At 49.4% G+C, this 27,308-nt stretch overlaps 7 protein-coding genes across 7 annotated transcripts; 3 read left to right on the plus strand and 4 right to left on the minus strand.

The window, feature by feature from the left end:
• Positions 1-337: 337 nt before the first annotated feature.
• BC939DRAFT_481142 (uncharacterized protein) lies at positions 338-4,911 on the plus strand (the record flags this gene model as incomplete). Its single annotated transcript, XM_051558998.1, has 3 exons — positions 338-442; positions 554-1,919; positions 2,015-4,911. 3 exons carry the CDS (start codon positions 338-340, stop codon positions 4,909-4,911), a joined length of 4,368 nt encoding a protein of 1,455 aa, XP_051407493.1.
• Positions 4,912-5,603: 692 nt separating this feature from the next.
• On the minus strand, positions 5,604-6,952 carry BC939DRAFT_496635 (uncharacterized protein; the record flags this gene model as incomplete). The annotated part of the gene is made up of 3 exons (XM_051559687.1): positions 5,604-6,029; positions 6,474-6,698; positions 6,815-6,952. 3 exons carry the CDS (start codon positions 6,950-6,952, stop codon positions 5,853-5,855), a joined length of 540 nt encoding a protein of 179 aa, XP_051407494.1. The 3' UTR covers positions 5,604-5,852.
• Positions 6,953-7,736: 784 nt separating this feature from the next.
• On the minus strand, positions 7,737-8,993 carry BC939DRAFT_496636 (uncharacterized protein; the record flags this gene model as incomplete). Its single annotated transcript, XM_051559688.1, has 4 exons — positions 7,737-8,015; positions 8,108-8,371; positions 8,472-8,604; positions 8,669-8,993. 4 exons carry the CDS (start codon positions 8,991-8,993, stop codon positions 7,865-7,867), a joined length of 873 nt encoding a protein of 290 aa, XP_051407495.1. The 3' UTR covers positions 7,737-7,864.
• A 1,447-nt stretch (positions 8,994-10,440) lies between these two features.
• BC939DRAFT_481145 (uncharacterized protein) lies at positions 10,441-11,577 on the plus strand (the record flags this gene model as incomplete). The annotated part of the gene is made up of 2 exons (XM_051558999.1): positions 10,441-10,459; positions 10,547-11,577. 2 exons carry the CDS (start codon positions 10,441-10,443, stop codon positions 11,575-11,577), a joined length of 1,050 nt encoding a protein of 349 aa, XP_051407496.1.
• Positions 11,578-16,938: 5,361 nt separating this feature from the next.
• On the minus strand, positions 16,939-20,568 carry BC939DRAFT_329714 (uncharacterized protein). The gene is made up of 4 exons (XM_051551578.1): positions 20,558-20,568; positions 19,781-20,154; positions 19,496-19,680; positions 16,939-18,889 (listed from the first exon to the last, which is right to left on the minus strand). Exons 2-4 carry the CDS (start codon positions 20,077-20,079, stop codon positions 16,980-16,982), a joined length of 2,394 nt encoding a protein of 797 aa, XP_051407497.1. The 5' UTR covers positions 20,080-20,154; positions 20,558-20,568; the 3' UTR covers positions 16,939-16,979.
• Positions 20,569-21,834, minus strand: BC939DRAFT_329713 (uncharacterized protein). The gene is made up of 3 exons (XM_051551577.1): positions 21,408-21,834; positions 21,147-21,304; positions 20,569-20,672 (listed from the first exon to the last, which is right to left on the minus strand). Exons 1-3 carry the CDS (start codon positions 21,619-21,621, stop codon positions 20,655-20,657), a joined length of 390 nt encoding a protein of 129 aa, XP_051407498.1. The 5' UTR covers positions 21,622-21,834; the 3' UTR covers positions 20,569-20,654.
• A 1,060-nt stretch (positions 21,835-22,894) lies between these two features.
• On the plus strand, positions 22,895-25,619 carry BC939DRAFT_465863 (uncharacterized protein). Its single transcript, XM_051557570.1, has one exon. It carries the CDS (start codon positions 22,959-22,961, stop codon positions 25,581-25,583), a length of 2,625 nt encoding a protein of 874 aa, XP_051407499.1. The 5' UTR covers positions 22,895-22,958; the 3' UTR covers positions 25,584-25,619.
• Positions 25,620-27,308: the final 1,689 nt, after the last annotated feature.

Here is a 27,308-nt window from a genome sequence, read left to right on the forward strand (position 1 = left end):
TCATAAAAAGGTATCTTTTGTGTGTATGTTTTTTCATGCGAGCTTTCCCTGTGTTTGTGTGTTCCTACGCGTGTTTAAGCTGCACTCTAGTATTAAACTGCTGTCGCGCGTTTGTTTCTTTTATGAAAAAAAAAAGCCAAGAACACCGCTTTGGAAGAAGCGGCTGGAACGCTTTGTTAACCCCTGGCGTCGCGAAAGTTCAGATGAAGAAGACGAGCAGGAGGATGATACCTTGGCTAACCCAACAGACCGTGACGATGAAAACCAGGACGATGAAAACCAGGACGATAAAGACGCAGCGAACTTAGAAAAAAACCAGGCAGCTGATCCGATACCAATGGAGGTTGAGCATATCACCAAGGTTATCACGGAAGAGGTGGATACGCAGGTAACCGTCATTTCTGAGAACGGCACTGTTACCACTGCAAAGGAGGACTCACAGGTAAGGAGAGGCATCTATTCAGAGATGCATCAATCAGCTGAACAGAAAAAAACCACAGTAGTTACTGACCATTGACATCGTGCCCTGGTGTGTCTGTATGTTACAAAATAGACAACGTTGGTGGCACTATCTTTGGAGAACACCTTCACTCCCGAAGGAAGCATTGTGGACGATGTGGAGGATCAGGAGGAAACTAGGCGACAGATGGAGCGCGAGGAAAGTTTGCTCAGCGGTCAAGATTCGGACACAGTGATCGATCGCAAAGAACCAAAGCGCACCAGGAGGAAGCGGGAATCGCGTTCATCCACTCCTGTCCGATCGACCCGTAGAACCACCCGCAGTCAGGCTGCCCAGGTTGAACAGGATGTCCAAGTCGAGCAGGATGCCAATCCTAATGAGAGTACTGCCTCGCATCTACCAGCTACATCTAATGACGCTACTCAGGATCCGGAAGACGCTTCAGAGGAGGAAGCGCCAGCATCGACAGTAGAGTCATCAGTAACACTTGCTGCAGGAGACGAACAGTTGGAGTCAGTGAAATCCAAAGGCGGCAAGAAAAAAAGAAAGAGCAAGAAGAAAAAGACACCCGTCACTGGGGAAGTTGAGGAGCTCGAACAAGAGCTGGTTGAATCGGGCGAGCGCATTGCCGAAAAGATCCAACAATCACAGGAGCTTATCGACGCATCCGAGGACTTGCTGGAGCAATCCAATCAGTTGGATGAGGCCACGGTCGAGGCATTGGAAGACTCAAAGGGGCCATTCTCGGATGCACCTGAAAGTGGGGAGGATGAGGATGAGGATTCTAGAGCAATTGGCGAGGAAGACGATCAGACATTCCACTCGACAACTCAATTCGAGCCAACGGAGAATGAGAACGATGAGAGTGAGGAGCAGCAAGATCAGAGCATCGATTACGAGGAAACAAAGTACTATCCACCGGAAGATGAGGAAGAAGAGGAGAGCGCGGATACTGTCAGATACTATCCGCCAGAGCCACCAAGTATCGAGGGGAACGAGGACAGTGTCCAGGGGAGCATCGGTGAGGACGAGACCGACGAGCGAACACAGAAGGACGAACGCGAGGAAATTCCAGTGGAAGATCTGCAGGCCGCCTACTATATCGACTCGGCCGACGACCGGGAAAAGAGTCCATCGCCCCCTGCTGCCGAATACGTTCCAGAGAGCCGTCTGTTTGACTTTATGGAGATCGAGTTTTCGCCAATGCAGAGTCGGTCGCCGAGTGCTGCCCCTGAGATTGCGACGCCGTCATCAAAGGAGCATTTTGTGGATTGCCCACCCATCATGACACCCAAGGCGGAAAGAACTAAACACACAACGCCGTTGCAATGGGATCAGGACATGCACCCAACCTACAACATCACTGTTTTGGCAGCGTTTTTCGAAGAGCACAGAGGCCAGCTGCTCACTCCACACGAGGCCGAGTACTGTCATCGACTGATCGACGATTCTGTCATGCGTAAGTACAAATACTTCTTTTCGTTGCTATCGTTGCTATCCCAATCGATGCCATCAGATTTTAACCACCCCGATTTTTTTTTCTTGATGGTGTAGCCTATCGCAAGGATAGATGGCACAATGGCGAGGATGGTGTCTCTTTCCGGGACCCCGTAAGTACCCCTGTCAAGTCCGTAATCGCAGACGCTTTTGCCTCAGATCCTATTGCTGTTGGTCCTTCGACCTCCACTACCAAAGCAAACCAACACTCTGCTCCATTCGCGATCAAACGACGACCCTCCGGTGACTTGTATCGTGACAGAAAGGAGCCGACACCACGAACTCAGCCCATATCAAGTGAAGAATACCTCGAAATCAAAAAGTACGAGGGTGTCGAGTGGGAAGATCTGCCCAAGCATGTTAAGATCAAGCGCTTCTTGGAGTGGAAGGGTACAGAGTCGCCAGAAGTCGTCAAGCGGAGGCGGATCGAAACGAGACGTCTCCAGAAGGAAAGGAATGCTGAGATTTGGGATAAGGACAAAAAGCAAGACATCTCGTTGGCGATGCCGATGACAGAGAAGGTCCCATCTATAAAGCGCACTGTTTCGGCGTCAGGGATGTTGTCAGATGACGATGAGGAGCACTCGACCTACAAAACAGCGGCGGCGGTAGCTAAGGCCCCATCTCCTGTCAGCACTATTTCCTCAGCAGTCCCGGCGGCAACATCTGCGACCGTCGAAAGCACAGTTGCCGCAAAGGAAAGTACCCCCAAGCCCTCGTCTTCTGTCGCCCAAAAGCTGCTGCAGATTGTTGGAAAGAGTACCGAGCCCGAGGATGGTGTTGTAAACGAAATTAAGGCGTCATCGGCGACCTTTCCAGCGCCGTCCATTGCACTCGCTTCATCTACACCCGCGAAGCCTCCAATGTCATCTGGCGCCAGCTCATCTGCAGTGTCCTCCTACTCTGCCAGCCTACCCTCGCAAGCAGCTCAACCGGTTTCATTCCCAAAGTCGGCGACCCAGACTACTGCTGCTCTTACTACGTCTACGTCAGCCTTCAGCTTTGCGACCCCCGCCAAACCTACATCCGAGGCAGCTCCCAGTATCGTTTCCACAGCCCCTGCGCCTGGCATTGATAGCACATTCAAACCATTATTATTCGGCGCAGCAGCAGCGGGAGCCTCGACGGCCCTCGGATCCGCTGCCGTATTTTCATTCTCTACCCCAAAGACCGACGGAGCCGAGTCATCGAAGCCAACACCGCCTAGTTTCTCATTCTCAGCGCCCAAGGCGGATGCTGCAAGCCCATCAAAGTCAGCGCCCAAGGCCGACGTAGAAGGGTCGCTAAAGTCTGGACCATCCGGTTTCTTCTTTGGAGCACCCAAGGTTGACGCTACAGAGCCATCAAAACCATCCCTGCCTAGTTTTTCATTCGCGGTGCCCAAGACCGACGCATTCGAGCCACCAAAATCAGCACCACCTGCTTTCACCTTTTCAACGCCTAAATCTGATGTGACACTCCCATCCAAGTCAGCATCCCCCTCTTTCAACTTTGGTGCGCATATCACGCCATCCTCAACACCCACAGCTACCGCACCATCATTCGGTGCCATGCATGGCTCGCCCTCATCACCCACCGCCGACAAGGATGGCTCCAAAGCAAGTTCCGCACCCTTCAAATCCGCGGCCCCAGGATTTGGATCGACCCCAGTGAGTCAATCTTTCCCTAAACCCCCGGCATTCGGCAGTGGTTTTGTATTCGGGCAGACATCAGCAACAACCCCGACATTCGGCTTTGGCGCGACGTCCGCATCGAGTTCTGATTCACCTCAAAGGTCATCTGGACAGACATTCGGCTTTGGTATCCCCGCTGGGTTGAGCTCAGTTGCATCTCAGGCACCTGCGGCAAAGCCGACGTTCGGATTTGGTATCCCTACTGCGTCAGGCGCAGGCGCGTCTGAGAAACCAGCTATAAAGTCGACATTTAACTTTGGCGTGCCATCAGAATCGAGATCTGGATTCGGTCCAACGCAGGTCTCTTCCTCCTTTGGTCAATCTGTCAAGACAAGTCCCTCTGCGAGCGCCTTCACTGCTGCGTCGATAAGCTCTTCTTCTGCATTTGGAGCCTCGAGTAATGACAAAGCTGAGGGAATGGCGACAGTCTCTAGTCCGGCAATCGTTGTCCTGAGCGACGGTGAAGATGATGAAGACGACAGGAGCAGGAGCAATGATGACAGGGAGGCTGAAGATGATGAACAGGAGCCATACTCAGAGGGGGATAGTCCATCTGGGGATGATCATTTTGAAGATAACCAGTCCGGGGAGGAATACATCTATGGCGAGAATGGCGAGGAGATCACCATCAACGATGGTGTTGACTACGAAGATGAAGACGCATATGACGAGTATGATCAAGAAGATGAAGAGGAGCGCGATGGAGGAGATAGTGGTCATCGGAACGAAGAGGCAGACGAGAGTCTTGAGTCCGCCAGATCGCCGGAAGATCTGGATACCAGTAGTGGCAGGGGCTCAAGTCAGCCCGAAGCTGCTGAGTCTTCACAATCGACCTCGTTCAGAAGTTTCAGGCCTACGAGCGGATTCACTTTTGGACAAATATCAGAAACCAAGCCTACTCAGTCGTCTTCATTTGTTTCCTCTGGACCGGTTATAACGTCTTCTCAACAGACGCTCAAATCGCCTGGGTTTGCCATTGATTCCTCACGCCAGCTATTCTCGGGTTCCTCTTCGTTTACCCAGTCAACATCGACGACATTACCATCATCCAGCGCGGCCTTTGGGGCGAACGCATTCGGATCTTCATCGCCTTCATTTGGCTTTGACGCCATAACTGATACTCCTTCTTTTTCAGCTTTCTCGAGACTGCAAGAGCCGAGAGCCAGCATCTCTGAGTTTGAGGTAGCGCCGATCATCATGGAGGAGGAGGGATTCTACACCGAGGAAGGCACGATCTCTCCGCTGGGAAGCCCTGTTCTGTCTCCAGCTGGCTCTCCTTGAACAAGATGCTGAGCCGGCTTCGGTATCCATCCACTTCATTCTCAAATATCGTACCTCGTTGACATTGATGTAAATATATTATTGCCATTGAACAATAAAAGTCAACTTCAAAATAAAATGTATTGTACTCGATCTTCCGGTCAAGAGTCCAATGTACCTTCAGAACAGCATTTTAGATGTTGCTCTTTACACGAAGTCTCTCGAGTTGAAACCTCCCTTGAACATTCGAGTAGTATCTGATTCGCAGTTCTAGAGTCCAACACGAGGTTGGGGTAGCAGCCGTTTGTATGATCGGCTAGCAACGCGCAACATGGAAGACTGAGGGGGGTTTACATCCGTACATAGCTCGGAATTTACCCGCGCGCTTCTCCGGAAGGCGAACTTCGACCTGTACGACATAAACCCTCGCCAAGAGCCACCAGGACACCAGATTCTAATTCCTTCTTACCAAAACCATGGGGATGCTACATGTCTTCCTACTTGCAGCCATAGACGGGCTTTCTTTCGGGGTGTTTTTACGTTGTCAAAAAAAAAAATTGCGAGGTTGGATAATACGAGACCTGTCTACTGCACCATAGCTAGATCATAAATAATGCGCAGAAAACCAATACTGCCGAGATCACAACCAGGGTTAGGCAGGATGATCATTCGATCGACGGCGAGAACAGGAATAAAGGATACAATGGGGCTCTGGTGTTTTATGTGCGTTTATTTAGTGCAGTCGTCATGCAGCGCTCGAATACACAGGCGATACCTGTCAGATCTAATTTGGAATATGTAAAAACGGCCCCAAAAACAGCCTCGAGCAATTCACCAAAGCTCTTTGCGAGTTGAGAAGTTACCACCACCCAGCGCATCATTTCTGACGCTTCATGACTTCAGCGTCGTGATCGTGCTATTTCCCTTCACTGGGAATCTCCTCGCCCAGTACTCGACGGCAATCAAATCCAGCGCACAGTCCCCGATAAACCCCAGGCGTTGGTACTGGAGCGTGGCCATGTCCAGGGCATACGCCAATAGGCGAACGTCTGCCCTATGATGCCTTCCACAGCGTGAAGGCGTTCAAAGTCCTGTGCCTGTGGGCGAGGCAATGGCTTTGCTACTCTTCCTGTAGCATCCTGTGGATGGAAAAGAGCAAAAGAGAGGATGAGAACAAGAGAGAGAGAGAGAGGAAAAAAGGAAAGAAAAAAAAGTCGGTTAGATCAAGATTACTGCTTCAACTCGAATCAATATAGCGTGCAACAGGCCTTGAAGGAAATGCCTTATAACCAAACCAAAGTGAATGGTATCCATGGCAAGCTCCTCGTTGGCCTCGGAAGTAATCAAGAGATTCCTGTCACCTTGGTAGACCCCTCGATCACCTGTCTCTCCTTTGCAGCCTGCTCGACAGATGGCGCTAGTTATTTGTGAACAGTTTAATCGGCAATGGAGGAGACATGCAAAAGCGTTAGAGAAGCAGTAGTACTTGCGGCTGTACATGCAGTGCTGCTCATGCTGCTGCACTGTTCATTCTGTCTTCTTTCTGGCGTATGTTTGTGCAGATATGGGATCATAAGACTTACCACTCGGGCGTGCACCAATGGATGCCTCAGAAGGCCGACTGCGATCTCCACAGAGGTCATTATCACCTCGAACTCCATTGAGAGTGCTTGCCACATCTGGGCGTTGGCTGTCTCTGGAGCCGCAGCGTCCTGAACGACTGTGGCTTTGATGCGGTTGCTCTGGTAGGAGCGGCCTAGGCTCGGACCGAGAGCACGCGTGTCTGGCACTACAAACAGGACGATACCCTGCAAAAGAAGACAAGGAGGGACATGATTGAGATATATGTGTGAGTGCGGGTGACCGTAGGTGAGTGTGGAGATAGAGAAGCACATCCAGTCACGGTGCTGATAGGACAGATTACCCGGCCGCGGTGTTCCTGGCGTATCTTTTTAACAATCTGTGTGAGGAGCGGCAGAGCAAGCTGCGCGTCAACACAGACTGGATCGGCTGCCGCAACAATATATGCAGCAATGGTAGGGATGAGTGCGGTGGTGTTCATGATGGTCTGTGGCGGTGGTCGATGAAGATATGTAAAGTGGTTGATGTGATGGTGCTTCTGAAGAGACACAAAGGGCTGGAAAGAAAGAGTGAGAGTGTGTGTGTCAGTGTGTAAGTGTGAGTGTGTGAGTGTGAGAGAGTATGTGGAGCAAAGGTGAAGGGAACCAGGGTTTATATGGCCTGTGCTTCATGCTCTGGGTATATGCACACTCGATGAAAGGCACCCGGAGTTGACGGTGTCCAGGTTTATTCAGTCTTATTCAGTTCAGTTCAGCTTATTCCAGATCGAGTGTGTCCGTGAGGAGTATGTGGGAATGGTATGTGGGAATGGTATCTGTGAAAAACGAGACGCCCTTTTAATAATGGGCAAGTCGTGCCTTATATACTATAATATGCATTTAGTATAGGAGCTTAATGAAGAATCGGCACCGAGTATAGTGGCAGATGCAGAGAAACGGGAAACTTTCAATAAACAAGACAATATGGTGAATACACCACAGCTGGTAAGAAAGCGTGTGAGAATATGAAGAAAGACAAAGCAAAGGCGAGGGGGAAGCAGAGTTTATATGGCTAGTGCTTCTTGCTCTAGGCATATGCGCACTCACTGAAAAGCGCCCGGAGTTGACAGTGTGGTGCGGTAAATCCACAAAGAGTGCATATGGGGTAGCCGGATACAAGGATCAGGCACATCACTTGATATGATGATCATACCAACCACGGGCTGTACATGCAGTTATGGGATGTGCAAGTAGAGGGGCGTGCAGTTATGGAATAGTCATAGGGTTCGCATTCATATTTATTGGCTGTTGCTCGTAGCTCTGGCGCGACGGGAGCCGCTGCATTGCGGACGCGCTTTGGCCTCAAAATGCAAACCCCGAAGATTACTGGGCCATAGAGTGCTGTAATACAATGGCTACTGTTTACTACGATACATTTTGGTAGGGCACTGTACATCAACAGCTGTCGAAGAAAAGAGGTGTTTCCAAATGGAGAACCAAACGTAAAGGGTCGATGTCTCTGTTGGCTCGACTCCCTCGTACTTATCAGGCATCGACTGCTTCACGCTAAACATGCAAGGAAATAATATCAAATGAATTAGTTTCCAAAATAAAAAATACTTTGAAAGGCAATCGCCACCAAGGACAAGATGACCTACAGAATCCGCAGAATCTCGATGGTGACCATTTCGTCGGTGTCGTCTTCAAAACGAGACATATCCTCCTTGAGTTGTTTCATGAGTTCTCCTAACCTGGCTTCCTTGAGACCATCGTCGTCGTCCACAAACTGACGATAAGTTTGGAGGCGATCACGGATTTTTGGATACTCCAACTCGATGGCTGCTCGGCACTCTGACAACAGATCAGCATGTTGGGGGAAATCCTTATGAACATCCAGATCCACGATACCGCTGATAGCAGCACTATTGACAGGAATAAATGAAAAGTCGGATGATGAGAATAAAGGCGATACATACATTACAGCAAAAACAGATAGAAAACAACGCAAAACATTCCTCTTACAACACATCCTTCTTTTCGACCGTCGGCAACTCAAGGAACGTGTCCAATCGGTTCCAGACATAATCGTATAGGAACGACTGGCAGATACTCAACTGAGGTTTGTGCTTGGCTTCTTGAACGGCTCCCCTCGTGCCTAATAATTAATGTAGAAGGACAGGACAAAGTTAATCGTTTGGTGTGCGATGCAATCTCGACACCTGAGCAAATGTAGAGAGGAGATAAGCTTACTGCATGGTAGAGTGCTCTGATGAGCGGATGAAAACCCGGTTCGGGCTCCTCCTCCAATGCTTGAAGGTCTTGAATCAGGCCTTCAACAGTCTCTTCGCCCTTGCCATCCTCTTCGTCTTGATCATCATCATCGTCGTTGTCACTCGCGACTGTCTTGTCCCCATTACCAGCTCCCGTACTCTTAGTAACTTTCAGTCCGTCCACAACAGTCTCATCGCTTGTATCGTCGTGCTCATCGATGGCCTCATCGCTGTCCAGATCCTCCTCGACGCCGACATAATCGCCCCTGGCCATGGTAATTCCACTCCTCTTCTTGTTTGAAGTCTGTGGCGTTTGAGCAGCGGTTCGCTTTTCGGTCGACCTTGATGACGAGGTCCATGTAGACGGGCTCGACGTGGCATCTTCCTCTGCGAATGGATCAGGCAAGTTGTTCTAATAGCACAAGCAAAATACAGAGGAGGTAATTCAGAGAAGGTCAGCAACGACGTTACAGGAGAAAACTGCGCGCTCATTTTTTGGCAACGATACACAACTTGCCTTGTTCTGGATAATATTAGGAAGCTCGTTTGCTGCCGCGTCAACCAAACTTGTTCCCACGACCGACTTTCCTTTCTTGATAGCCAACGCTTGCTTTCGTCCGAGCCAGAACAGGGCTGCTCGAGACTTGTTCTCTTTCCATGTTTTCAAATCGTCAAGGGCCGCTCTCTTTGCGGACATTTTCCTCCTCGAATTGGTGATGGCGGACGTGAAATCGTCATATGCAGTCTGTGGCTGTGAGTACGCAAATTTGATGCTAGCGCCTCGATGGTGAGATTATTGGTGCTCTCGACCCATTCACGGTGCTCTTTTTGGACCCCCATGATCTTAGCCAGTAGACAACGGAAACAGGATTAAATATGTCAACGTATAAAATTATGGAATAAAAAAATTACTCCAAGCAATAAACTTCCAACTCGAGGTCATTTCGGGGAACCCGCAAGCAGGCGCCGTAAACCACGCCATTAAGGAAAGGAAGTACGGCTACAGAGAGAGAGCAGCATGCTTTGTAGATGCCAGCCTATCAGTCTCTTTTCTCAAAGAAACAAGTAAATTATCGTTCCTCGACCAGAGGTCCAGACAGGGGCATTCCTTGTGTTAACAAGGCGCAGACCCCCTGGATCCAGCTTCGGAACCCAGCGAGCACAAAACCTGTCCATCACACAATTGGAATCAGAAACGAATGATCCAGCCAGTTTTACGAAGCACGACTCTCTTTTCTTTCTTGCGCTCACAAGAAACCTTTTGTCAGTCTTGAGACTCTTCCTCGACTTTACCTACTCGAAAGGTCGGTCCTCTAAGACCGCAAGCTCAATCAGGGATTATCGGGTGAGAAAATGAGAGGGATGAATAGAGAGTGGGGTAGAGGAATTAGTTGGCGACTGCGTAGTGATGCGGGCGAACTTGGCAGAAAAGCGATCGATTGAAGATTGGGCGATGTTAAAAGGAGCGATTAATGAGGAATACGAGAAGGAGAGAAGGAGTGATTGATTGATGGCACATTTCCCGAGGAGCTGTCTGAAGAGACAGTGCACATCATCGTCCAGCGACCATCACACTCTCCATCAAGTAAGGGTGTATCTCGTTAATAACAACTGAATCGACTCATAAGAATTGTACTAACGCCGCCCAGCTTGTTCGCCGACTGCTGTGTTGTATAAGTTAAGACCCCGAAGTTGCCATATTGCGCAAACAGCTGTCCGACATGCTCGACCCATCTATAAGTATGTAATTGCTAGACAGAAAGGCGCGTCCATTCATTCATATCTTTATTGCTAAGTCAGGCCACAGCGCATCTTAAAATCTTGTAGACGTTGGAATTGTCGTCAAGCCGAACAGAAAGGTTGTGTGCAAGTGGTCTGCCATCGTAGATACGGTGACTGTGGGCGACTTGAAGGAGGCCCTTATCCGACATTATCCTCAGTACGAACACGACGATTATCTGGAATTACTTTTTTACAAAACATACACCAGTGAGCTGGAAACCATATGCCATGACGAGGACTTGCGGAGAATACTCAAAGTCGGCAAGACACAGTCCATGAACAAGATGATCATTTCACTGAATACTTCAACCAAGACTTTTTCCGCATGGACTCTCAAGGATATTATTTCCGAGTACAACCTCTCAGAATCAACCGATGACGGTCTTGAGGTATTTCCGCCGTTTATCGATATCCAAGCCGCGCCGCTGGACTCAGACCTTGAGAAGAAGATGCTGGATCAGCTTACCAATGAGGTCGGTTTGAGGGTGGACGTTCTGAAACTGCTTGGCGCAAACGAAGCAACAAAATCTATGGTAGTCGCTTCGTTTCTGGTTGCAGCGACAAAACTATTCGAGGAAGACCTGTACCTTGCATCTCAGCGAAACCTCAGCGGGCGCCGAGGAAATGGACCATTGGACTTTTCAGTGCATCCACGGAAGACACACTCTTTCACTCTTGACGTGACGGAGGTGAAGAAGGATGATTCTCGACAGGGCATGGCTCAGAACATTGTACAGCTGGAATCGGCCTTGACAACAAAGAAACGCAAGCGCGGCCCGAACGATGTCGATGGAAAGGAAGACCCACCGATGGAGATGAGGTCTTACGGGATTGTTACAGACGCAAGCCAATGGCTGTTGATTGAATGTACGATGCATGAAGACGAAACAGTGTCGTACAGGATGACTGAGCTTGGGCAGAGCATTAACTACAGTGGCGAGTGGCAGGATAATGCGAAATTTGTTTTCGAAAGGCTTGTATGGCTTTGGTCACGTATGCGGGATGAGATACCAGCACGCGAAAGATACTCCAGGAAATCGAGTTCTCCACCCAGCAATTGGAAGACCAATGAGTGAACGCTCATCACAATTGCTGCCTCGGATTGTAGATTCATATAGCTGGTATTTTTAGCAAACACAAGCGGTCCAAAAGAGAGAACATCAATAGCATAGCATGAGTAATCCAAGAATAAAATAAAAAAAAAAAAATTGCGACAACAACAATCAACATCAACAACGACATAACAACAGAGGGACGTGGGCAAGTGGACAGGGACAAGGACTAGGTTGGACAACAGATGAGGTTTATTGCTATCTAGGGGCAGCCTTTTTATGTGTTGCTGGAGGCATGCTACAGTCCTCTCTCATTTTCGATACTTTTTTTCGTCGAAAGTGAGATCGCTAAAGATTCCAGCGATTCTATTGGCTGGAGGGGCATTTTCAGTCAATCAGAGTACTCTATATCTAGGCTCGTAGCACTCTGCCCTCCATCATCCCCATCCCCATCCTCATCCTCATCCTCGCCAGCGTTCCCAGCATCACTAGCATCGCCAGTACCAGTGCTCCATAATCCCTCTCACCACGTTCTACCCATGCTTCCTAAGATTGCAGACGCGCTGGACCGACCTAAGTCGAGCGAGGACGCTTCATTGTCGGACGCAGGTCGCGGTAGTTGGACACTTGCTAGCAAAAAGCGGATCATGGACAATTGGGATATCTTTCACAGAGGCTATCAGGACCTGCTTGGCAATCCTGTACCAGAATTATCACCATCAATGAAAGACTTTGAGACGGCTAACAAGCTGCCACCTAAAACGATCACCCGACTCATAAAAATGAGGCCTTTTATCAACAAAATGCCTACCGGCTCTTTGGATACAAGGTGCTACACCAAAGCCCACATCCGCGAGTTTTATCCAGTCGAGACGATTCTTCACCAGGAGATCCAACGTCTCCGTAAAATGAACGTGCCGGTAGATCAATGGCTGTTACAGTTGCTTGCAGGAGAGGTATACGACCTGCTTGTGGAAAGAGATGGACCACTCACGTTTGAAAAGCCTAGATTCTCGTCCGGTTGGGTAGCCAGTTTCAAGGCCACCTGGGGACTGTCGTTTCATAAGCTGATGGGCGAGGCAGGGTCGGTTGATTGGGATGCGATAGCGGGGCAAGTGGAGGGTCTCAAGTCAATTCTTGCGACCTATGATCTGAATGACATCTACAACGCCGACGAGACTGGCCTTTACCTGCAGACCACCTCAAGTTGGACGCTCGATGTCGAGATGAAGGCCGGAGCAGCCATTCCAGCATCGCGCGTCTCCATTCTCTTCTGCACCAATGCCACAGGAAGCGACAAGCGAAAGCCTTTTATTCTCAGTAAGTATCCTGTCAGAAGTTGATATTCGGAACGAGGAGAGACATGGTTTATTTTTATTTTTATTTTTATTTTTTTATGCTGGATGCCATGTTGATCATATTTGGATCCATTTAGGCGAAAACCTTGCTTCTGGCTTCAGGAAAGATGAAACGCTGCAGCGCTTGGTGGATGTCATGCCATGGGATACTGCAAAGCAACCACGCAAGTCCAAGGCAGCTAAAGCAGCGGCAGTCGCCCAGCAACAGCATCATGACGCTAGTGGACAAGATGGCGCACCTGGCAATACACAACACCAGCAACAGGAGGCCACTTCACAGCATACCCAGGCGCAGAAGCGGCAGACTAACAAGCGAGCAGATTACATGACCAAGTATACCTTTACCCACTGGCTGCGCCAGTTCCAGCAGGACATCGTCGCGGAGGACCCTGATCGGCGCGTGGTCCTGCTCATCGACAATGCATCATGCCATGCAGTGGTAGAACGGTGCAGTGTCGATTTTCCGAACATCAAACTGCTGCTTCTGCCGCCGAACTCGACATCAGTAACACAGCCCCTGGACGCAGGAATCATTGCTGTTTTCAAGAGGCGGTATCGTAATCTCATCCTAAAGTTACGTGTCTTCAAATCCTCCCAGCCAGTGCCAGACCCCAATGCGCCTCCTAAAGCGGCCAGCAAGGGAAAAAAAAACACGAGGAGGGCCAAGGCAGTCGACAAGGCCATGAAGTCGAAGAAGGATGGGTCTTTTAGGGTGTCCAACCTCGAAGGATGGCACATGATAGCTGCTGCCTGGAACGAGGTGGAAGGCAAGTCCATCCGGAGCTGCTTCAGACACGTCCCCATTTTCGGCGAGGCCCAAAAACAGCAACTTTCAACGCACACTTGTTTAGAAGAGGAGGTGGTTGCGGCGCTCAAGGAGACCCAGCAAAACATTCTCCATCGGTTCAGGGTGCAGGGTTACCACGACTCAGTGAGTGGCAGAGACCAAGGTCAGAGCGGCTCGTCAACAACGCCAGTCCTAGATATTTTAATGGACGCCGCGGAACAAAACGCCCTCGTCCCAGAAGATGGCTCTTCGTCAGCAATATCAAGAGGTGTTTCAATCATGGGTGCTCTTGAGAGCCATGAGAAGCTGCTGGCTTCAACCGCGAAACTTTTGGATGGCTCGCCTTACATATGCGAAGTCATTGATCAACTACAGGAGGACCCCGATTTCATGTCCTTCTTCTTGTCACTACAGACGGGTTCGGAGCTTTTGGATGGCGACTGGCTAGAGAGCACAAGTGATGGCGAAGGCGCGGAAGACGACGATTTCGTGGTGGTGCCCAATCCATTCTTGGTGGTAACCAACGACAGAGGGTCTCCTCTGAAGCCCAAACATATCAACAAGCCTTTACACAGCCGCGTCTATATGAGCCGAGTCGAGCAATTGGCTTCCTCAGAGTACTCTGACACTGACCAGTCGGGACCACAAACAACTTCGACTGAGGAGGAAGGATCTATCGACGAGCATTGGGAGAGTGAAGAGGAGGAGGTCACAGGGGACAAAGCTGTTGGCGAGAATATCGTCAATCTATTGAGTGCCGCTGCAGTTTTGATGACCTCAAAGAAGCACAGGCGATACAGGAAACAAGTGGAGCTGCTTGCAGATACTCTCATGAGCAAACGCATGGATGACGCCTCAAAGAGCTACCGTACGTCCTTCGCCGAAGACTACAGATCCAAGATGGAGGCATTCAACAAGAAGAAGGCAGCTCTGCGCGTCGAGCAAGCGCGGGTCAACAAACGTTTTCCGCCAGCAAGCAAGACCGTCAAGCCAGCACACACCAGAGTAGTCATGCCACGATGATATTTATTGATATCCCTTTGCATAAAAAAAATACATATATTGAAATCAGTACGCCTAGGAGCGGTGGCGATGAGGATGAGGATGAGGATGAAGATGAGGATGGGGATGATGGAGGGCAGAGTGCTACGAGCCTAGATATAGAGTACTCTGATTGACTGAAAATGCCCCTCCAGCCAATAGAATCGCTGGAATCTTTAGCGATCTCACTTTCGACGAAAAAAAGTATCGAAAATGAGAGAGGACTGTAACATAAACGGTTCCCTGGCTCCATCTTCAGGTAAGCGCTCCAAGAGTCCATGGCTGAGTGCTAACTTTCTGTTGCATTCATGCCCTCTATCACGCATTACAAGTGACGCAATGTCCATACGGCTATTTGACAAAGAGCCCACGTGTCCACAGCGCCAGGCCCATAAAGAGCCCAAAGGCAAGTGGGAAGTGGGAACTACACCTCTTCAGAATCGGCTCATTAAAAATTTGGTGGGCTCAAATATTTCTAGCGAATAGGAGTTGTTACTGGTGGTAGGAAACCATAGGGAGTATAATAACTGGCTTGTGGCAGCCAAGCGTTCATAGCGACGTTGCTTTTTGATCCTTCGATGTCGGCACTTCCTACCATACTGAAGCAGAATTCAGGAAGCGTTGGATTGCTCACCCACTAATAGGGAACATGAGCTGGGTTTAGACCGTCCTGAGGCAGGTTAGTTTTACCCTACTGATGAAATGTTGTTGCAATGGTAATAGCTGGCAGAGTCGAATAACATGAAGACTCAAGCTTATTATCCGAGCTGAATGAAATCAGGCGGCCCTCTTCTGCACGTTCACAGTTGCGCCCCGCACATGGTAGTGCATGAGGAAAATATGTTTGTTCGGAAATACCATCGTGTGCCTGGCTGAGTGAGATACACGGCACTGTGAGCGTTCGTTTCATGTGCACTTGTACTCTAACGTTGTTGCTCACGGATGTCAATGGACCCTGTGCCTCAAGTGCCTTGTGCTATACGAAGACAAGGATAAAGGATGGCAGCTCATGATGGAGTGTATATATTTCGTATGTACCAAGGCATGCGGCATGGTGCATGGTGCATGGCATGTGTGGTAGGTATCATTTCTCTCATGAATTGCTGTTCGCCCTTGGCTAAGACCTATCGCTGAGAGTAGAAAAAAAAGTTACCTCCCGAGATTGAACTCGGGCTAGGAAGTGCTATTAGCGGGTGCTCCCAGTAAGTTCAACCGGACCCAAACGTAGAGAACAGAACCACTCCTCCTAGTTTTTTTTTTTTTTTTTTTTTTCGCGGTCGGAAGGGTCTGATGTACCAGATCATTTCTTTATTTGCATTTACCCTCCCTAAGTGCATTATATCCTTAACTGCACGCTTACAATTGACTCGAGATACATAGAAATTGGATCTCTATCTGCACGCTCTGTAAAGGCGTTGATATCCATGCAGGGGATGGGGAATACTACCCTTTTTGTAACACGTAGGCTTCAGCTTTTGATACACTGATGAGGTGCGGCAATCGTTGCGCAGGCCCTAGGAGTAGGCCCGGGGGATGTGACCTGTCTTTTGGCGACTGTGGGTTGGTTCTACTTTGGTGGAAAGGTCTGATAGATTCGCAGGGTCAATCGAGAAAGACTGATACCGGAGTACCTCTCTGAGTCGGCGGAGCATACTTTCTGAATAACGTGCACTTTCGACCCAATCGAACCACTTTGCCACCGCTGCACAAGTCAATGATAGTGTTGGTACTGATGATGGACATCATATCGTTCACGCTAATACCCGGAAATCTCGGCCCACCATGGACCGCCTATTGGTCAGCCTATCGGGTCCAGTGATGAACGGGAAGGCAGTTAGCGATCTACAAACGGCTAAAAAACAGGCGACAATCCAGTTGAGCGTAGCGCTAATTGATCCAGATCAATAATTGACGACGATTGATGGATACGGGGCCAAAATCCATGCCCGATGAGAATGGTGAAATTTTGAATCGTATTACCTTCAGTCTACTTTCTATATGAGAAAATATTACCTTTATGCGGGGATCGAAACACGACTTGATTTTTTTAGGTAGACAGGTAGGTATATCATTGTCGCTCATGCATGATGTAAATCGACCTATTACTTGAAGATGACATTGTGCAGGTTCGCAGATGGGATAACTCCAGGTATACTACAATTCACAAGCATAAAGTCTGCAGAACACAACAATAGTCTATGCGAATATGTCTTTATAATGTTAATTTTTTTCTTTTCGTTCTATACCTCGCTCTTGAGGATATCTGCGACGATTGCCACACCATTGCCCAGCACATAGCGCACAAATTTGGACCCTGTAATCGCCCCCGCCGCATAAATTGAGTGGTCCATTAACGGCCTAACCTCTTCCTCCTCTTCTTTTTCTTCCTCTGCAGTTGCATACGCCTGTGATTCTAGCTGCTTGCACGACCCAAGATCAGCAGACGGCGGAGAGAGCTTTACCACGCTACATTTTTCTAAATTGCGACCACTGCCTCCATTCTGAGCGCTCGACAGCGACGGCGGTTCCAGCGAGGCCGAGCACAATGTCAATAATGGGAGCGCTGCCTGCTCTGGAGAGATGATCTTGTACCCCAACAGCGGGGTACAGGGCATCGAGATGCAGGACATAGCCATCGATTTCATCGTCCCTGAAGCAGATGACTTGCTGGTGCCTCCTACATGGTCTCCCTTGGTGGAGGTACACTTGTCGCCAGCCATGAGGAGACACTCGACTTGTGTGCCAGTCTTGATATCGTCGGATTCTTCCGAGTCGCAAGAAGACGATGCGGACGAAATGGGAATGATATCCGCGGTAGTGGCTGTCATTGCACTGGGTTGTCGGATTGGATAGCAGGGAAGGCGCGTGCAACGCTTGGGCTTTGTTAGGAATGCGGGAACAGGAGCACCCACGGCTGAAGATGAAGCAAAGGAATGCGATGTCGACAGGTCATATCCTCCACTAGCCACGACGGCCCTTGGGATGAGGCGGAAGTTGTACATATCCGAGACTAGCGGATGCAGCAATGTCAATACCTGTGAAGGATCGACCTCGCCGCTATCATCGCTTTCATCATTGTCTTCCTCTTCATTTTCCTCCTTATCCTCGTATTCACCCTTTTCTTCCTGCGCTTCTTGATGCTGTTCTCTGTCATTCATTCCCTGCCGTGTCTCATTTACAATCGTATCCTCGTGGCTCGGTTTGGGGGACGAAGACCTTGCTGAACATCTGAGTCCCAATCCCTGCGCCGCAGCCTGCAAAACCTGCATGTGCCAGCTTATTGGCCGAGCCGTTGTCGCCACCCTTGGCCCCAGCACCGGAGACCGCGGCGGTGTACGCGGCGGTGTCGGTATATCGACCATCAAGTCGCTCAGCAAATCCTTCTCAAATCGCTGTCGTACGGATCTTCGCCCCCTGCTGTCACTACTGCTCCTCCTTGCCCCAGGAGCCACTGTACCACCAGCTGCAGGACTCGTGCCATGTTCTTCGGCTGAGAGCATCTCCTGCGCAAGTGATCCCTTCAAGAATCCCATATGCACCTGCTTGCCAATAAATACGCCTACTGCAGCAGCACGCTCCTTGATGACGACGCCATGGCCTAGAATGATGACAATCTCGCCCGTGACGGGGTCCCAGCTGCTCACAGACGCGTCAGGTAATCCTTTGTACCAACATGTGGAGCACAATGGTGTGAAGTCTTGCGTTCTCATCGTTGCGTGCCGTTGCTGCTGCTGTTGGGGATCCATCGCAACGTCGTACTCCTTCATAGCCATCGCTTCGCATTGCTCGCACGGCTCCCTACTAAACACATTCGTGTGCTGTCCGCCTCCCTCCTTGCGAGTAGAGTACTGCTGAACCGAGTTTTTGAGTGTCGCACATTTCTTCATCCGTACCCAGATTGATGCGTACTCTGGATAGACATCGCGATGGCATCGTTTGAGTGGAGAGGGTTCCGAGGCAGAATAATGTTTGTAGATATGGATGATTTGGCGCCAAGGTTGTTTCTCTTGGATGAGAAGGATGGCATCTGCGGCAGAAAGACCAGTCCCGACAATGACGATTGGGAGCGTAGAGGAGAGGATCGATGGTCGAGAGGTAACAACTGAGGAGGATACAGGCGAGTCGGCAGACGATTCTAAGAGAGATACCGCTGTTGTGGATGGCGAGGGTGAAGATGGTGAACAGCATGGTGATGATGGCGGCGTAACTTCAGAGGACACCGTGGCATAGGTCGAGGATGGTTTTTTCCGCGATGCTGTCGCCCTAGGTGTTGATAAAGTATTGTTTCTCTTCATCCATTCCTCAAGTTGTCGTGTATCATGAAACGTTTGCTGAATTGTTGCTCCAGGACTAATAGGCGGTGAACATGGATGTGCGCTGACTGCAGCAAGTCTCTTAGGCTGATCAAAGGTTCCCGTTGCCAAGATTACGGATTTACAGCGGATCATGAATTTCATCCGCTTCCTTGGAACATTACTGTTACGGCTAGTGCTGTTGCTGCTGCTGCTGCTAGCGCTGTTGTTATTGTTATTGTTGTTGTTGTCGAGTACTGCTGTAGTGTCGACATACCCAAAAACCACATATCGGGAGGCCGCACACTTCCTGCACGGCGACATTCCGGGGCCTGATCCAGCAAGAGGTGCAGAGGATGATGATGAAAAAGATATTGTTCCTGGTCGGCTCAAAGTCCTGCTTCGAAGTCGAGGATCGAGCGAGCAACAGCAATGGTTTTCCAAATCCTTCAGATGATATATACCAGTGACGGTGGTGTAGTTCGAAAAGTTGGACTGAATCCCCATATGTTTGACATAGGCCTTGTAATAGGCCGAAACCGTGGATCGGAGAGGTCGCTCAAGGTTCTCAGCGCCTCCGCTGTGTTCAGGGTAGTCGTGAACAAACTTGCTGAACGGATACAACGGCAGTTCCATGTGTTCGTAGTAACTATAGTTTGATAATTAACATTAGTAAAGGATATCAGGTATTGAGGAAGAACAAGCTCCGCAGATGCCTAGTGGTGATCATGGCCACTATCGCCGTTTACCTAAGTGTCTGATTATGGTCATGGTCCATATCTGCCCAGATACCTCCAACATCTCCCCGCCCCAGGACAACATGAGGCCTCGCTGTGCTCCTGTGGGCTATCACACGACCTGTATGGCAACTTTCATGGATTGTCACCGTGTGCTTCAGGACTGGTGTTGGTGGCGGACTATCAAGTCCCTCCATGACAGGAGAAGGACTCTTGACAACGGGGGGACTTTCAGGATGGCGCCATTTCAGAAACGAGGGAAACTCGCCTCGATGGGTGTCAAGCAGTGGATGTGCGAGTGAATCGAACATGGCGCTGATGGGATTGGCATCCCGACCAGCCTCGGCCAATTGGTGTTGGATATGGTTTGTCAAATGGACAAAGTTCTAGCAAAGAAAACATTGGTATGAATATTCAGCATACCTAGCATGTACATGTCCGCAGTGCATAAAGGGAGGGCAAAAGGAGTGATATAGTCATTTGGGATGCAAGGGCACGTGCAAAAAAGGGGGGCAGCAGATTAGATTGGTCCTGTTTGGGTGGCTGTTCGCTTGGGTGTGTTTCTCCACCCATGTGCTGTATTAATGTGTTGTCTGTGTCATGGCAGCTGTGCGCAGATTGATTTTAAGGTTCATATTTCTCCCCACTCCAACTGATGAGATTGTCCAATAGCGCCGTCGCTCCCCTAGATACGCGTAGAAACAAATGCTATCTCGCGCACAAATAAAATAAAAATTCAGAGGGCACTGCATCTCTGATATCTGATATCATATGGTGTCATCCGCTCACCGTCGTACACCTTCATATAGTCCACCCACGAATGACAAAGCCATCTAAACCTATATCCTGCTTTTTGCGTTGCATTTTTGCTTAGAGAAGAGCATTCCTAGGTGATCATTGGTATCTTTTCTAATCGCGTTTGTGTGTACAGGCAAAAAAGAAAATGAAAGGGACGTTGCAGCCCACGGGGAGAAAAAACAGAACACACACACGTACGCATATCAACTGAAAGCATACAAGCAAGTATGAGAGGGATAAGGGTAGACTCTAATATTGCAGATGCCCCTCCCCCCCCCCCCCAAAAAAAAAAAAAAAAAAAAAAAAAAACACCGACCAATGGATTACTGCATGCATTTTCGTCTTCCCCTCAACTGGTAGTCGATTAATAATCACTGTCCAAAAATACATATTGAAATATATATCGACTTTAATAAGGGAGGGAACAGACAAGAATACAAACAAATAGGCGGCGCATATTTCTTTCGAAAAAGTTTTTTTTTTTTTTTGGCCGAGAACGCCCCATGTGTATTGCCCTGTTTCTTTTGTTATTGTGAAGCGACAAGAATTCTCTTGGTACAAATATAAATAAAAAAGTTACCTGGCTATGCAATGATCGCGGTCTGCTCTCCGTCAGCGCAGAGGGCGCCAGCATGCGATGCAGGATCGGATCAGGGTGTGGGCGGGTTGGATCCGCGTGATAGTAGGGTTCATAGCCAGTCAGCAGGAGCGATAGCAAGATCCCGGCGGGTCCATTTCCTGCGGAACGAGAAGGGATTTTGGATGAAACAGTATTTGTTTTATTGGTGTTAGATTTTTTGGCGGGGATAGAAGTTGTCTTATCTGAAGCAAATATTCTCACCAACGACAACAACGTCTGTGCTTGAGGGGAGATGCGCAGTTGAAGGTTGCATGGAGGGCGTGGTGGGATGTGGATGTGCCCGCGAACTGGAATGAGAATGAGAATGAGAATGAGAATGAGATCTGGAAAGAGGTTGAGGATCGGGCGAGGGTAGATCAGCCAGGGGTTCGAATGAGTGTCCGAATCCTGGCAGGGACTTTGCCATTTGACACATGAATGGAATGAGCGGCTGAATCCAGTTTCTAGAGAGGGGGGGGAAAGGGGAATGGGATCTCGAGAGTGCAGTGAGGGGAAGGAGAAGGCGGTGAAGGAAGGGAGTGCGTGGAAAAGCAAAGGCGGAGGCAGAGCAGAGAAGTGGTACAAGAGCAGGTGTGGGATTGCGGAAGGAGGAGAGAGCAGTTCAATTGAACGGGTTCAATTGAGCGGTTGCGCTTCTTCTGACAAATCAGATGTAGTGCGCGCACTTCGTTTTGACTCGGCTCGACCGCCATTGCTGAACCGAACTCGCCCGGGATTTTTAATGCAACAGGTACTCTTTGTCAGGTATTCCCTCTCCCTGCGGACAGAACTATGTTGTCAACTTTCGCCATCAAAAAGAAGCATCATGCATTTATGACATGCATAGTACACGTTCAAGCTCCTCCCCCTAATGTTGTATCATAAACAACGGTCCCGGCATCATCGATGCCAAGTGCCTATGTAAAATGGAAAGGAAGGGGGGGAAGGCAGGCCAAGGCAGATCAATAACAACAATACTGCAGCTAATGCAACGCTATCGCGCCAATCCCTGTATTCAGCGAACAAGAAAAAGGGAACCATATGCATAAAGACAGAGCATTCCCATGTAGCTGTCTCACGCACGATTTTCTATCAAGAAAGAAAGAAGCCTCCGGTAGACAAGACGCGAATGGTTCCGCTCGCCGATAGCACTATCCCAGTCCAGCACATACAGTTCAAAGAACAAAAAAAAAAGAAAAAAAAAAAGCTTGGAGAGATGACCATGACCAGGGCTATGGTCACGCCGGATCTCATCTCTGCGTTCTTCTCGTAAAGCTCTTTTTGGTTGGTACAATCCAAGAACTACTTCATTCTGAACAAATAACAAAAAAGTGCTCTTTCCCCATAAAGCTTGTGGGCTATAAACAAAATGGTTAATATCCATGCGAGCACATGCTGTCGAAGTCCACCCACCCCTCTTTTTCCCGTATTGCGCAATATCTATTTGGTTTATACGTTGTTAGGGAGATCGCGTTGCGGAAAGGTGTCTAGTCTGAGTTTGATACTCGATCCGATTCAGTGAAATAAGATCTATATTTTGTGTAGGCATCTTATTCCAATGCAGCATATCTCTAAGCTGCAGAAGAGACGCGTCTAGGTAGGCGCAGTCCCTCTAGAGCGCGCTATCCTATCGCCCACGTGATCAGCTACAGGGTGGCATTCGTTCAGGTTGAGCTACATGAACCTCTCTCTCATTGATCTCGGTAACCATTCTCACCAAACTCACGATCCCCCACATTCCACAGATCCTTTACGCGGCACGATCACGGCAGTATGGATAACTCGGCATCGCAGCAACAGCAGGATGGTGGCGTGCAGAGCAGCCCTAACGACTCCACCAATACGCCGCAGGCGCAGCAGGAGGAACCACACCCGGTCGTTATAAATCCAGAGGACTCCTCAGAGTGGGAGACAGAGCCTTCAGACACTGGCGGTGAGGGCGATATGGACGAGGATGAGGATGACGACTTTATGGACGACGATGGCTTTTTTCCTGACGATCCAGACAGAAATATTGATATCGAGGCCCTCACGCCATCCGTCCGGGCTAACAGGCGGCCCAATATCGACGACGATACCTGGTCAGAGTTCAGTGGCGATGAAAAGTATGAGCCAAAGGCTTCATACGACAGTGAGCCTGGCGGAGGTGATCGGGATATGGTTGATGCCAATCCAGAGGAGATGCCTATATTTTCTGAGAGGGGAGAGCGCAATTTGACACACAGTATCCGGCAACTCATGCTCAACCTGACCAAGGGTCGTAAGGATCGCGAAAGAAAACTCAGGATTGAAGCATGGCGAGAGGGCGCATTTGCGGCAACATCATCGTCCTTGGCATCAGCAACTTCACCTAGTTCATCATCCTCGACATCTCCAGCGAGCGGGGCATATCTATATCGATTGATGGTTCGCGGAACGGCCTATCCTCAGGAAGTAGAACATTCGCCTGCAGTCACTTTCCATCGCCAATGCGCCAACTCCCTTACGGTTACGCCGTCTCCAATGGGCGTTATGGACGATATCTTTACTCTCAACGTTGATTCGATTATGCGCTGCGGCGTACTCGACAAGATGACAATTACCACTTATCGCAAGCGAATGATGGCATCCATGGGCAATGATCCCACATATGACGATATTGCAGCCCGCCGTATTTTCCAGCACGATATCGAGGGTCTAAAGACGGTCAAGGCCACGAAGTTCCTAAGGAACTCATTGTACCAATTCAACCAGCTTCCGCCCTCGGAACACTATGTCCCGATCGACGAGAACGAGAATCCCATCTGCATGGCTCACAAGTACGGCTATCTCGCTATGGGCTCGCACGATGGCACATTGGTGGTCTATTGCACGGATATCGAGGGCGAGCCATATGAAATCCATAACGACAAACTTACGGAGTCCCTGCGTTTCGTCATGCTGAGCAGCATCCAAATTGTTCGTTGGCCGCGGTATTATCGGAGCAGGACGATGACGGACGAAAGCGACTTGGGCGCGACAGACTGGAACAACAGTACAGAAGAACTGGACCAAGATGGGGAGGAATATGATGAAAAGGATGGTTATCCGACAAAACCTGGGCAGTTTGATCATTATCTGATCATGACGGGTAACAACAGTGGTCTGTTTATCGCCTCCCTTCCGGATCATCCTGAACGAAAGGATCAGCGGTTGCCACGCAACTATGATTACTACTCTGAAGACATGCACGAGCACCGGTACAAATTCAAGGATGATCGTACATGGATTCGGACAGGATTTCATGAAGATGCATTAAACGACGCCAGGGTTTCACCAAACGGACGCTGGATTGCAGTTGTCGGAGATGCGAGCAAGATCTGGACGCTTGAGGTCACTCATGTGCCCGAAACTGAGAAGCAGCGCGAGCAGAGAGAACAGGAGATCATGATGGAGGATTTGGAAACGGACTCAGAATACGCGACCGACGAATCCACGTCAGAAATAGAAGAGAAGAACGATAGTACCGATGCACTTGGGGCAGCACGCGGGGAGAAGCGGTCTCGGAGCGCAGACGACGATCTATCTGATTCCGAAGACAGCTCGTCCTGGACCCCAAAACTCAGGGGAGCACGGATACCACGACTTCTTCATCAATTTGGTACTCCAGTCGAGATGCATATTCCGGAGAAGGCTCTGAAAATATCTCAGACAAGACGCGGCACTAGGCGATGGGATTTACAGGAAAGATACAGTTCTCAATACGTGACATGGAACGCGACTTCGACCAAGCTTGCGCATTCGTCCGACGTGTCCTCATGCGTGCTCGTGTGGTCGATGCCCTCTCGAGAGATCGTCTGCTCTGTGGATACTGGTGGACCTAGCTACGGAATTGACTTTCACCCGAGGTTGGAGAATTTGTTTGCGGTCGCGAACTGGTATGGTTTCGTGCATGTGGTGGATGTGACAGGATGTTGCGTTGGTGACGAGGATCTTGTCCCGGACGAAGAGCACTATAACGGCAAGATAACTCAGGGCCCTGGATTAAATGGCTGTGAGGGTCCCCACTATGAGGAGAAGCACGACATCCTCATGCTCTCATTCCGAGGTGAGAGTGACAAAAGTCTGCGCATCCTGGATGCTATCCGTGGCCTTGGATGGAGCACAGACGGACGGCATTTGTATGTGGCGACACTTCGACGCGTGCTGCAGTTCGAATTGGCGGACAATGATGTGCGGATCCCAAGTCTTTTCCAGCTGTGCGCGCGCAAGGTGCGGGAATGGAAGGAACGGGTTCATAGCCAGAAATACACGCAGGAGTCTGAGGCGAAGATCAACATGGCGTTTAAACCGATTCCGGAAGAATGGGAGTACGTGCCTTATTTCGTCAAGCGTCGGATCTGGGGTGACCTGTTCCTAATGCGTTCACACGACGAGTGAACAGGCGTACGTTATAATAAAAAACAATAAGAAAAAAGCAATGGAAGGCGATATGCGTAGAACGATATGTACTGTGTATAGTTATCTCTTGTGTGCGATTGAGAAGTACGATTGAGAGCACTTGTGGGCATCAATTGATTAACAAAATGAATCATTATTTCAAAGGCTGGCCCCAGATTTCGCCCTCGTTTTACATTAAGGAATGCATGCAGTCCGTGTTATCTGGTTCTCGCTAAATATGGTACTGGACACAGGACAGGGCACAGGGCACAGGGCACCGAGTGCTGGGTGCCAGCTGGGTTCTCCGAAAGGATGGTCCCCATGAGGACAAATAATTCACATTCGGTAACATCCCAACTCGCAGCTCTGTTCAGCTCTCCGGCCTTTAAAAGAGAAATGAGCACCTCCGAGGAGGTGGTATTAGTCCGTACATGTAGAGTGAAAAGAAAGAGCCTTTTTATTCATATAAAATTAGGCGCCATTGGGTAGGGCGAGTACTTGGTTGTGAGCACGAAACAGGGTGGTAGCGCCGTTCTTTCTTCCGCTTTGCTCTCGTTCAAAAGTGCATATTCTACGCTTTCTGGTATGCAGTGTTGCGGATTGTAAGACTAAAGACTGGGATTAAGTGAAGCGAGGGTATCCAGCCCGGATGCGATGCCCAGCAATATCCTGCTGGCGCGTTTGCCCGGACATACGAATCAATTGAGTCAGACAAAAAAGTCTTAAGCGGGCTTGTTTTTTTTTTTTTTTTTTTTTTTTCTGGAAGGCCAAAAAGGAAAACGCTTCCGTGATTTCCATTTTTCACTCTCCGGAAAATGGGCAGCAATCACAACAAGCAACCACAACAAGCAACCATTAAAAAAGAAGAGCAAGCAATAAGCTGGCGTGAGTTGGGCAGACTCATTGGCATGCTGGGCCGATGAGTGTTGATGGAGATAGGCTGGCAATTTACCTTGCATATGAGATTAGGGCAATGATGTGATCCGGCAGAGGAGAGCATGCCGGCTACTGGGATGTTGCCCCCATACAGCCCACGCGGACTGAGAACCAGACACCAGCAGCGGCGAGTGGCAGCAGCAGCAAGCAGTAGAATCTAGTAGAGTCTGTCTCTCTTTCTTCCCTGTCTTTTCTCCTTCTCTTTTCTGTTTCCTTATTCTCGAAATCCCATTCCACGCCTCCAGCCTGCTCACCTCTGAACTTCAGAGTTCTTTCTCGTCGCTCTTTCTCCCTCTCCCTCTCTCCCTTTCTCCTCCTCCTCCCTCCTTACTCCTCCCTTCTTCCTCCTCCTCCTTCCTCCTCCGTTCTTCATTCCTCCCTCATCTTCTCTCCACCTTGTCATCACCTTCTCCTCATTTCGCTTCCACTAAACACTGAACAAAAGGCAAGTGTGCCAACTCAGTCCGTACTGCAGCTGTCACTACCCTGTTTCAATCTATTCTATTATACCGCCAAAAGCCCAACCCATTTTTTTCAGGAACGACCCGAATCAACAACACCGACAGCATCAACAATCTCATTCAACATTGCGAAATCGCTCAACCACCCCTCCTCAACCCTTGACCCTTTCCCCAAAGACTCTCACCCTGCCTCGTATATCTCAGCCCTACAGTAAAATAACGACAATAGTAATACTTTAAGAACGAGTTTCAGGATAATTTTTTTCTATGCCCAATTGAGCCGCCATCTCCCACTTCCAGCCTCCCCATCAACAACCCCTCTGATGAC

This window comes from Gamsiella multidivaricata (genome assembly GCF_025024155.1).
Source record: "Gamsiella multidivaricata strain RSA 2152 chromosome Unknown BC939scaffold_93, whole genome shotgun sequence".
NCBI lineage: Eukaryota > Fungi > Mortierellomycota > Mortierellomycetes > Mortierellales > Mortierellaceae > Gamsiella > Gamsiella multidivaricata.

Excerpts from the sequence above, each read along its gene's own strand:
- BC939DRAFT_465863 (XM_051557570.1), top strand. The coding sequence starts at position 22,959 with ATGGATAACTCGGCATCGCAGCAACAGCAGGATGGTGGCGTGCAGAGC.
- BC939DRAFT_329713 (XM_051551577.1), bottom strand. The coding sequence starts at position 21,621 with ATGTGTCAAATGGCAAAGTCCCTGCCAGGATTCGGACACTCATTCGAA. Across the intron at positions 21,305-21,407 it reads CACAGACGTTGTTGTCGTTG|GAAATGGACCCGCCGGGATC; the intron begins GTGAGAATATTT and ends CTCGTTCCGCAG.
- BC939DRAFT_329714 (XM_051551578.1), bottom strand. The coding sequence starts at position 20,079 with ATGTTCGATTCACTCGCACATCCACTGCTTGACACCCATCGAGGCGAG. Across the intron at positions 19,681-19,780 it reads GACCATAATCAGACACTTAG|TTACTACGAACACATGGAAC; the intron begins GTAAACGGCGAT and ends ATCAAACTATAG. Across the intron at positions 18,890-19,495 it reads GAACTACACCACCGTCACTG|CGGTATCTCTCTTAGAATCG; the intron begins GTATATATCATC and ends CATCCACAACAG.